The sequence below is a fragment of the Anser cygnoides genome, chromosome 11 (assembly GCF_040182565.1).
Source record: "Anser cygnoides isolate HZ-2024a breed goose chromosome 11, Taihu_goose_T2T_genome, whole genome shotgun sequence".
In the NCBI taxonomy this organism is placed as follows: Eukaryota; Metazoa; Chordata; class Aves; order Anseriformes; family Anatidae; genus Anser; species Anser cygnoides.
In genome coordinates, this window is record NC_089883.1 from 18,028,998 (window position 1) to 18,040,330 (window position 11,333).

General features: G+C 33.7%; 2 protein-coding genes and 1 long non-coding RNA gene across 4 annotated transcripts in view; 2 read left to right on the plus strand and 1 right to left on the minus strand.

The window, feature by feature from the left end:
• Nucleotides 1-4,383, plus strand: part of ADAM10 (ADAM metallopeptidase domain 10) — a 49,739-nt gene extending 45,356 nt beyond the window's left edge. The window contains exons 13-16 of one of the 2 annotated variants that reach the window (XM_048060295.2): nt 224-332; nt 623-843; nt 1,552-1,678; nt 2,131-4,383. In XM_048060295.2, the coding sequence (XP_047916252.1) occupies nt 224-332; nt 623-843; nt 1,552-1,678; nt 2,131-2,225 (552 nt within the window). In that variant the 3' untranslated portion in view covers nt 2,226-4,383. The remainder of the gene's footprint in view (nt 1-223; nt 333-622; nt 844-1,551; nt 1,679-2,130) is intronic. The other variant, XM_067004146.1, reaches the window with a different exon arrangement.
• A 4,341-nt stretch (nt 4,384-8,724) lies between these two features.
• Nucleotides 8,725-11,333, minus strand: part of LIPC (lipase C, hepatic type) — a 49,089-nt gene continuing 46,480 nt past the window's right edge. Inside the window, exons 8-9 of the mRNA XM_013177547.3 lie at nt 10,566-10,784; nt 8,725-8,860 (exon numbers count right to left, since the gene is read on the minus strand). Of these exons, the coding sequence (XP_013033001.2) occupies nt 8,758-8,860; nt 10,566-10,784 (322 nt within the window). The 3' untranslated portion in view covers nt 8,725-8,757. The remainder of the gene's footprint in view (nt 8,861-10,565; nt 10,785-11,333) is intronic.
• The window catches only part of LOC136791726 (uncharacterized), a 139,668-nt gene continuing 137,188 nt past the window's right edge, over nt 8,854-11,333 (plus strand). The window contains exon 1 of the long non-coding RNA XR_010834331.1: nt 8,854-9,717. This is a non-coding gene — a long non-coding RNA (uncharacterized lncRNA). The remainder of the gene's footprint in view (nt 9,718-11,333) is intronic.

Below are 11,333 nucleotides of genomic sequence, written 5' to 3' on the forward strand. Positions count from 1 at the left end.
TTAAAAATTCTCAAGTAAGCCTAAACATTGAAATTGGATAGTTATAATCATTTTTTGTTATATAAACTTCAGAAAAAATTCAAGCTGTTTTTTTTTGTTGTTTTTGTTTTTTAGCATCTCTGCAATTATGCTTTCGGCTATTAAAAATTAGTATCTTCCCTAATGTCAGTTTGCTTAAAAGTGAAATTTATTTCTTCAGTTCTCTTGCTTTTGTCTCAAACAGCAATGTGCTGGCTCTATCTGTGAGAAGTATGGCTTGGAGGAATGTACGTGTGCTAGTTCAGATGGCAAGGACGATAGAGAACTGTGTCATGTCTGCTGCATGAGAAAAAGTAAGATTTGTCTGGATTGTGTAAGCATGAATATAGCAGTAGGTATCTGAGGAATTTTCTGACAGGATTTTTTTATAGTTCTTGTTAGCATGAGATCATACTATGGTTTTGGTTCATACTTATTTTTGGGTAGACATTGCTTTGTATTTTGTAGGAAATAATCTATTTTGTTTTACAGAATAACTTGAAAATTTTCAGAAGTAAATATTTTGAACAATTGAACACTAGCGTATTCATGCACATATGTTTTTAAATGTTTTGAACTAATCTGATTTGTATTCACTTTGCAGTGGACCCAAGTACTTGTGCAAGTACAGGGTCTAACCGGTGGGAGAAACATTTTGGTCGTAAAACCATTACTTTGCAACCTGGATCTCCTTGTAATGATTTCAAAGGCTACTGTGATGTGTTTATGAGATGTCGGCTAGTAGATGCTGATGGCCCTCTAGCTAGATTAAAGAAAGCGATATTTAATCCAGAGCTTTATGAAAATATTGCAGAATGGATTGTGGTAAGTATTTTTGTCTTGCCAGTATAATATAAAATGTTGTTGCTAATCAGTGTTCACAGCTGGTAAGTATCACTATATATGTGCAGTACTTCAGCATTCTTTAGAGTATAAACAGTCCTAGTTTTCACTGATATTTTCTATAAGCACCTTGAGTGCAGCAAATTGTTTAACAGATGGAGGGAATGAAAACAAGTGTCTTGAGTAAATATTTTGTCTTAATACATCTATTCAAACCACTGTGTTTCTGTGTTAATGTTCATATTTTTTAACTCACTGTATTTTCCCATTTTAACTCTTCATATTTGAATATTCTGCTTTCTTTTAAGGAACTGAGTGTATTGACCTCTAGCATTTCTGATAATTCATTTTTCTAGTAATAGATTGGGTGGGGGAGCTATAAAGAAACATATAGCTGCCAGGTCAATGTTATATAAACTATTGATTGTTTTAGGCTTATATAGCTCTACTGTAGTGCAAGTATCTTCTGAGAGATACTCTTCTGATAACAGAATGAATCTTAAGGGGTTTTTTTGGTGTGTAAGAACTTCGACGACTTCTTTTCTTTAAAATGTTAGGCTCTTTTAGGTGATGTTTCGGTGCTTTTCGATGACTTTTTAAAGGCAAAGGAGAGCCGTATTTAATGACTCATGTCTCATGTGCATGCATGCCTTTCCTTCATACAAAAAAACATTTTTTAAATGTTTTTAGGCTCATTGGTGGGCAGTATTGCTTATGGGAATTGCCCTGATCATGTTAATGGCTGGTTTCATTAAGATATGCAGTGTTCATACTCCAAGCAGTAATCCAAAGTTGCCTCCTCATAAACCACTTCCAGGTAAGCAGAGAAATGTTTTATCAACTCAACTGTTTTATTCTGAAGGGGAAATTTCTGGTGTCCCAACCAGCAGTTCATTGCCTAGCACTATGAAACTCGAAATGGAATTGTTCTACTGGCATGAATTCATAAAAATGTAACTCTTGCCTTATTTTCCTATAATACATATCAAAAGAAAGCATTGAAAAGGTTTTCTGATTGTGAGTTCCTTGCATTTCTTATTTCATGCTACCGTTTGTAAGAATGTTACTGTTGAAGGAACTACTATTGCGATAATAGAATGTATTCTGTAAATATTCCATGCATTTAATCATATATTTAAAACATTGCAGGTCTAAATCTGAAGCTTTTCAGAAAAGTGGTTATATTTAACCTCTGTGGCCAGGGCAACTTTTCTGGAGATTGTTTCTTCCTTTGTATTTGTTTTAATAATTTGCCTTTCTTTGAAACAGGCACTTTAAAAAGGAGGAGACCACCACAAACCACTCAGCCACCACAGCGGCAAAGGCCCCGAGAGAGTTATCAGATGGGACATATGAGACATTGACTGCAGCTTTTTGCCTTGGTTCTTCCTAGTGCCTACAATGGGAAAACTCACTCCAAAGAAAAACCTAATAAATCATTGTCCCCAGTCAAACTCTGAGAAATTGAAGAAAAAGGCATGATATGCCCCTCAAAGCAAGTGGAAATGGTTAATTTTTGAGTGAATCTTCCAGCTCAAAAAGAAGAAAAATGTTTTTCTTGCATACTTTTAATTTAGTGGCACAAAGTCCTAGAGCATCATGGTTCTTTCCCCCTTCTGTGCTCTTCATTGCTGCATTTTCTTCACTTGCAGGCAAATATGGCTGTAGTAAAACTTCTATTCAAGAATTGAAAAAAATATATATTTTTCAACTGCCAGACAAGGCTAGGAAGCTAGACCACCTCAACATTGGAGACATTACTTGCCAATGTATATACATTGTTATATGCAGACATGTATTTCTTACGTACACCCGTACTTGTGTGCAATTGTAAACAAGAGAATTGCAATATGGATGTTTCTTTGTATTATAAAACTTTTCCGCTATTAATGAAGAAATTACTGTTTAATTGACATACTCAGGATAACAGAGGATGATGTGTGTAATGGTCAAGGATCCTGTGATGCTTTACACAGCAATTGTGAATCAAACTTTTTATCATGATCGAAGTTGTTTCAAGCACTCATTTCATCTTTTATCAAACAGCTGCTAAGCGATAGCATACAAGATTGAATGATCTTTTAGAGATATATAGCAGGTGTGCAAACTTTGCTAATGCCAGAATGTTTCAAAATTGTTTTATACAAATGATTTCTTGTAGCTCAGCATAAATGTTTTTAATTTGTCTGATTATTCAGTTAAATAATGAATAGTTAGATGTAATATTTCCATGCTTTAGTAGAAAATTCTGCCTGTTATTCAACTTGTTTTAAAATTTGCAACCAGTTCATTTGGGATCTTCAGCTATTCTTGCAGTATGATAATTAAGTTCATGATTCCGAGGGATGTGGAAAGAAAGAAAAGCTGTAGTTTATTTTCTTTTTTAATTTATCAGATATTTGGATAACTTTTCAGCATGATACTGTTGACTGATAACCACTAAAGTAGTGATTTGCCCAGCTATTGTGGCAGAGTTAAAATTGTAGTTAGGACTACCAACTTTCTCAGAAACATTTTATAACAGTAGTGAAGTTCAACAGCACAATGTCCCATTCCAAAGTTTGTATTACGAATGTAAAATAATTGGCTTTTTTTAAAAGAGAAAACAAAAGATGTCTTAAGGTGCTTACTGCTATGCAGGAGATGAAAGGGGGCATTACAAACAAAATGTTTAAGCTCGTGATATATTTATTGCTTGTTTTCCAAAAGCACCCAGCTAATTAGAGGCGCAAGTGGCTATAATTTTCCTGGCTTTGCTTAGGAGAAAATTTACTAAGGGTTGGACAGGCTTCCTTTGTTTGTTTTTTGTTTTTGTTTTGTTTCTTAAGAGTATAAGGTTTACACAATCATTCTCATAATGTGACGCAAGCCAGCAAGGCCAAAAATATTACTGAATATAATGGGATCTCTTCCTTGTAAACTTGTACAGTATGTGGTGACTTTTTCAAAATACAGCTTTTTGTACATGGTTTAGAGACAAATTTTGTACATGAAACCCCAGTCCAATAGACTATATAAATAATTCTAAATGATCTAAACTAGTTAGAAGTGTATGTAGTTGCTTTTAAATCGTTTTAAATACATTTGTTTTAAGACTGTGCAAAAATTGGAAGTGGGTTTGCATTTCTAAAATGGTGACTTTTCTTCAGCAAGAGTTCTTAGTAACTTCTTGAGCGTGGTAGACTTTAACATGTAAATTTTTTGCCTGTAATGTTATCCTGTGGTAGGGTTTTGGCAGAGAAGTGCTGCCCTATTTTATTTTGAGTCTAAGTTAAATGTTTTCTGAAAAGAGAAATGTGCACTGAACTCTCCACTGCAAGTCAAGATGTGGTAAATCAAAAAAAAGTTCAAGGCAATGGAATACTACTGTCAATTTCATGTCCACTGTGTTTTATACAGTATCTTTTTTGTTCACTTTGGAAATTTTTACTAAAATTGCAAAAAAAAAAAAAAGTATTGTGCAAAGATATGTAAGGTTTTTTGAAACTTGAAATGCATTAATAAATAGACTTGATGAAATCATCTTCTGAAGATCCATTTACTTTTTGAACCCTGAAAGCAAAAAGGAATATACAGATTCTGTTTTTTTGTCTTTCACTGTAAAGGGGCAGGTGCACTGAGAAGTCATTGCACTACCTGTATAATCCCAAAGTGCATCTCTGTTTTCAAATCTTGAAGGTAAATGCAAAAGTAAATATTCTGTGTAAACTTTTTATGGAAAAGCCCTTAGAATGTCTTTAAATTACTTCTATTATCACAGAAATAAAGCTTTATTCTCATCTTTAAAATGGGAACTCATGACTGTTGGGGTATTCAAGCCTGGCACCATAGCTAGTGAATAATACTTTGTGAAATAAGTTTATTGTTGAGGAGGAATACCTCAACTGACATACCTACAGTGTTTTGAATGCACAATTAATGGATCAGACTTTCTGAAGGATCAAAACTTCAAGGTGCTTTAAAACTGCCAGGCTGGGTCTGTGTTTTTCTTTTGTAGTGTATCATTGATTTAAGTGATAAGATGAGCTGACAGAATTTGGATTTTAAAAGCAGTCTTTCATTCTTAGAGCTGTTTGTTAAGAATAGCCTGCTCAGACATCTGTTTCCCTAACAGGACAGCATATGCTTTGATTTAATCAAAGCATATTCAGAGTTCCTTCCTTACAGTACTTGTTTTCCCTGAGTTTTTAATAGAAGCGTTTCCCCTTTTAGCTAAATAGCAATGTTAGGGCAAAAGGTATTAAAAGAATCACTTGGACCAAATCCCTTCTGCATATCAGTATCGTAGATACCCAATAGATTTGATTGTGGTTGTATTTAAAGTTTTACCTTGGGTTTCAAGCCAGAGGGATAGAAATAACGCCTGTGCATATAGAACACAAAATATGTGTATTTCTTTAAATGTGTTTGGGGAAACCAATGAGAACATAAATGGTTGTTTAATACTTGACCTAATAGCTCCTAGTTATAGCTATTCACTTAATCTTATTTCTTAATGCTTTATTCATGAAACATCTCTGTTTGTTGTCGAAGCACGTATAGTCAGAATTGAATGAATGTGAGAAGCACATCACAAAGTCCTCTTAAAGAATGAAACTTTATTTGAACTGTAAAGACTGTAAGTCAGTGAAATAGTTTGCCTTTTAATTAAATGTTCCAATATTGCTTTCAGGGAAAAAAAAAACAAACAAACACAGATTTTACTTCAGAATATTGGATGCCTGTTATTACACAGAGGTGATTAAAAGCACAGCATTCTTTGCCATTCTAAGCTGTGCTTGTGCTGACAGAGGTAGGCCTCTGATGGCTTTCAGGGTCTCAGTTCAGTTTCTGGAGTGATACAGGGTAATTCCAGTGAGCACAAAGTAAGGCACCACTATAACCACTTGGAATTGGAGGTATAACCTTGACATCATGTTCTGGCTATGTAAGACTATAAGTATGCTGCAACATAGGCTTAATGTCAATTTTATATCAGAAATTAGTGTAATGGTTATCAAAAAAATTGGGACAGAATTTATTTGGACATACAATTTCTAAAAAAAAATAAAAATAAAGACCTAAAGACCTCAGAATAAATTTATTTGTATCAGCAAGAGTTTAAATATTGAATGTTCTCTTAATTTTTGTTTGACTGTAGAGGAGTTTTTAAAGTGTGTTATCTGAGGATATATTGGCTTGTTGCAGTTGAGCTAGAGAATATTTTTCCTCAGAAACTTTAAAAGTACCCAAGCTGCACTATTCCCATTGTTTGGGTTTCAGCACATTGTAGATGTCTTTGACCTTTTTTTTCCCACCTGCTTTACCTCAACTAACGCTTTCAAACTTTTTTCCTACAGCTAAGATCCCTTCTTATCAAGTAAGTGATACTAACTTTACTGTCTAAAATATTTTTTAGGTGTTAGAGTGTGTAGCTACAGAAAAATCACAACTTGAAAGTCTGTGAATATGCATATGTTACACCATAGAAATTAATTTAGAAGCTGTCTCAACTCTTGAATGCTTTTTCTGGTGTAGTGCAATGCTAACAACTGCACTGAAAGGGAAGCACAAGCCATTTCTGAGTAGCCTCTTGCTCTGTAATCCTTCAATATCTTCTGAACCAAAGCCTTTGAGGAGTGGGGCAGGATTTGGTTCAACAAGCTAACAAAAATCACAGCTTTTAGAAAGTTGGTGATAACCAATGTTGTAGATGCAATTACATCTTACATCAATCTAAGGAGAGGCATAATTTGAGGTATCTGGACACACTTCACCCCATGCCCCCAACACCCACCCTACCTTGTTTTTCATTGTGCTTTACTGATCTGCTCTTGGAAAATTGAAATGCCTTTAGCTGCGCACGGAAGTGACCACATTGAAATTTGCTTTTTTTATTGTCTTCGGGACAGAGTCCATCTTAACTTCATTCACCTTAAAATGCTGTCACTTGGTTTCTAGCTATTAACTCTTTTCAAGGCTGGTTTGGTTTTGTTTTTGTTGGCGGTGTTTTTTTGTTGTTTGTTTTATTTTGTTCTTCATAGTAGCTATAACCATCTAAAAACAAGTCTAATGCTTACATAGCTGGTTCAGGAATACTTGTACTGAAATTTCCCTCTTTCCTAATTTGACTTTCTGGTTTACTGTACTACGATTTTGAATAAAGTGACTGTAATATGTTCTGTGTTTACATTAAGGAACAAAACAAAACTTTAACAAAGCTATTATTAGGAAATTGGAGTATTGGGGATAACAAGGCGCAGAATTCCTTGCTTAAAAATTCTATTTTTGACATAGAAAGCTGAAATATGTTGGTGTTAATGAAGCACTTTTTTGAGCAAAATCTATGAAAGCACAAAGCTTACTTTGAAGATCTAAAGATTTTCTTTACATGGAATTTGTACCTAAATCTACAAGGATTTCTCATAATCAAGATGCTATTCAAGTGTCCATTTTCTAATATCAAATCAGCCTCTGAAATTTACACCTCCGGAAGCACAACCATTATCGTGTGTAAAGTATGCTTCAGTTTCCATTGTATTTAATCAGCCCTTCTGTTTCTGTATTTAATATTCCTGTTTATTTAAATAGAAGCTAGCCATTGAAAAGAGCATTTAAAAGTTGGAAGTTAGTATTCTGGATGGTTGGCAAAGTTGCCTGCATTCACCATCTGATGATGGTTCATGCTTGCAGGATTTACAGTTCAGCTCAACTCATTCATTTGTCATGATTTTCAAATCAATCATTTAAATCCTGGTAAGGTGTATTTTCATTCCAAATTTCCTACAGTATCTTGATATGGAAAATATGCTTTGCTCCAGGTCTTGTGACTATTTTACACTTGTTTCCTACTTAGAGAATATTTAAAATAAATTACATTCAGAATAGTCATAAACATAATTTTAATTAATCTTGTGCTTACCATTATAAAGTGACAAATGAAATACTTTGATGTACATATTTATTAATGCTATTGTATGAAGTATAAAGCATAAGTAATCTGATATGATAGTGTTTCTTTATGTAGTTATATTCTGACATAGGAAACAATGGAATTTTGTATATTTGAATTTTTTAAATTTATATGCACTGAATATATCTGATAAAGTTTTGACCATTTTAATTTATTAATACAGTTCCAAATCATGCTAAAATCTGCTATACAGTGATTTAAAATCTAAAAATCTCAGGCATTACATGAACAATATGATTTTAATTCAAAAGTTAAAAACTTAGTTGTGCTACAATTGTGTGCAGTACACTAAGCATTGTTAAATTACTAGTAATTTTAATTAGTACTCTAAAATGGTTAAACAGCAAAGCATTTTCCAATAGGACATCTTTTTTTAGGTGTTACTGTTATTTTGCTTGTCATCAAGTTATAATGGATAGCTCAAGCTTTCTATACGTTTAGATGTTTTCTAGTTTATGAAGGTTACAAAGTAAGAAGTTCAAAATCTTTGATAATGTTATCTACTTGGGAGTATGCTTACAATTACTTAGCTCCACCTTCTCCAGGAAATAATTTAGGAAAGATTTAATTGATAGTAGTCACTATTAATGTTTCAAAGCATTTAATTGGAAATTAAGCTCCTTTTTTCAAAGATGTTTCTTTCAAATAGTAACCTTTGTATTTCTAATGAGCAGGCATTCTTTCAAAGCTTTAAAGAATTTAAAATTAACAGTTGCTGTTGATGAAATTGCTCATCGATCACTGAGAGTAGTCTAGCAGATGAACAAAGTGCATTTCAGTTACTGTTGTATCACAACATCTACATTTTTGTGTTTTCTTCATTATCCCTGAAACTATCAGGGTATTTATATTTATGCTTAACATAGCTGTGTGTTTTTAAAATATCTTACTAGATGTGTGGTATTTTGAGTGTGTTTTGGTAAGTAGTTTCTTTTTGTTCTTGCTCACTTTTCTTGTCTCCGAAAGCGATCTTCACATCTCACAAATGTTTTCTCTTGGGCTGGATAAAGGTGAATGTTTTCGATACTTTGAGAACAAAATGTCATTCTAGAAAGAAAATGCAGAATGTAAGTATAATATTACTTTCTAGGGATACTATATGTATAAAAGTGTGCTCTCTAAATACTTTGACTTTTACTGTCTTTATCCTTTGTTTACTTTCACATGACATCCCAGATTGCACAGAAAGAAAACATCACTTAAGCAATACCCATTCATACCTTGACAAAAACTCCTGCCTCTGCTTACAGCAAAAAGCTTCTAAATAGCAATAGGTTCCTGAAGATACCGCCTGAACTCCCCATATCAATTAACGTCTTTCCAGGATTTCTTAAGTGGTACATCAGTAGTAATTGGCTTGTTCTGTGTTATTGACACAGTACTATTGGAGCGGAGTTTCCTGGTTAAAAAAGTGAGTATATCTGACATAATCCTTTCACAGCCTTCATACTTTTATCAAGGTAAAAAATCTGTTTTAAAACAGCTCTCTAATTTGCACTGTGTAGTATGTTTAATTTCATTTGGCAGCTATGTCAGTACTGATTTGGGATCATCACTTTAAAAACAGCAAGAGATGTTAGAGAAACAATTACTTTTTATGGCAGAGAAATGTGCAAAGTGCTGAGTTAGGAGGAGGAAAATACCTACAAAATACATTTTCAGAGAGGAAAAAGCCTAAGAAAATATGATCCCTCCACTGCCCTTCCTCCCACCCCAACACACATGTATTACCATATAAAAATCTCTTTAAATTGTCTAATTTGTCTTTTTTGCCAGCATCAAGGAGGTGCAGCTCTGCCAATTAGTACCATTCCACAGAAAGTCTGCAGTAGTTTTAACTGGTGCTGATAAGAAAGACTGCACCAGGGAAAGACCACCATCTGAGGCTGAGCCACACTTACAAGGTAACACGTAGTTTTCTCATTCACCTTAATTAAAATGCTGTTAAAAATTCTCAAATGATTAAAGCAGTTGGAATCATTATTAATTTTATTATTCTGTCTTCCGACTGAAATTTTTCTGAATAAGCAGTTTCAAAAGTGTTAATAGCACTGCAGTATGTAGAGAACACTACCACACTCAAATTTGTGGATACAGTTCCAAAGCAACTGGGACAGGGCAGGAAACTACCGGTTTATTTTGCCTTCAGAATATTAAAAAAAAAGTATATATTGAAAGGCAAATAAGTGAGATTTGTCATACTTTGCAAGCAGGAATTTGAATTTGCATGGTCTTAGTGTTGAAATCAATATTTATCTTCTGTTGTATCCTGTTTCTTTGAAATTTCATGTCCTTCTGGAGTGAGATAGCAATTTATGCATAGGATATGATGATCAGATATTGTTAACAATTGTGTAGAAAAATCGCAGTGCGGAACTTGAGTTCTTCCTTGTATCTGTTTGCTAACTCCTCTATCCTCTATTCCTAAGAATAAATAAAATTGTCACCCAAGGTTTGATGCCTTAAATTCAGTTTAAATTCAGAATGTTTTCCACTATTATTTTTTTTACCTTGGATCAAAGAAATTCTTATAAGTCACTTAAAATCATGCAGTGTAATCTGAGACAATAAAATTAAAAAAAAAAAAAACCAAACAAATTAAATTAAAAAATGAAAATGTCAGAGGTGGTGTGTGGAAAAACTAATAGGTTTGAGTGTGGGGACTCAGATGATTGTATTTGAACTAGGATAGCTTGTTTGCCAAATGTCTGCATTATTACAAACTGAAAAAAGATGTTTTCATTACACTTACTTTTGCTGTGTTTCCCCTGCTTTCACTCGTATTGTCTTCACTATAAGTCCTGGTCGGCGGGTGCCTTTTGTCCATGGTATTATGGTTTGAACTGTGTCCCAGATATTTTCCCAAACTGCAGTTCCTTCCCATTTGAATTTGATCATTATTAGTTCACCAATATCAGTGTCCAGTGTGATGAGAAAAGAGTAGGTTTTATTCCCATTAATTCCTTCAACACTGCAGAAAACAAAAACAGAATAATGCTATCTCAATTAATATGGATTAAAAAAAATAAAAAATCTGTTCTCTTTGAAATCAAAGAAAGAACTGTTTCCTCTCTCTTCTCCAGGAGTAACATTACTGTCTCTAGCATACTCTTCCTCTACTGGTGAAATTTGGCAACTGGCTAAAAGAATAAAAAGGCAAAGTACAAAAAGCTTGGACAAGTGGTGAAGCACCAGTGGCAAGACAAAATGTAATCCACAATAGTATTTTTTTATGCCTTCTGTCTGCTAGAGCAAAGGCTGGCCCACACTGTTGCCTGTTCATTTGTTAATGCAAATAATGTCTCCATCATGAGAAATATCCAAAATTCTTTACCTTAATTACAGTTGCCTGTTTATGTTTTAATTGATTACTGCCCTGTGTTAGCCAAGGGGTCTACTGAACATAAGTGGACAGGATATCTAGCATTATAAGAAACTTCCAAGATCACAAGGTTTGTTTCATAGAGATCTTATACAATATTCATGCATTTTTTGTAAATCAAAAATTGTGTTTTTTAAG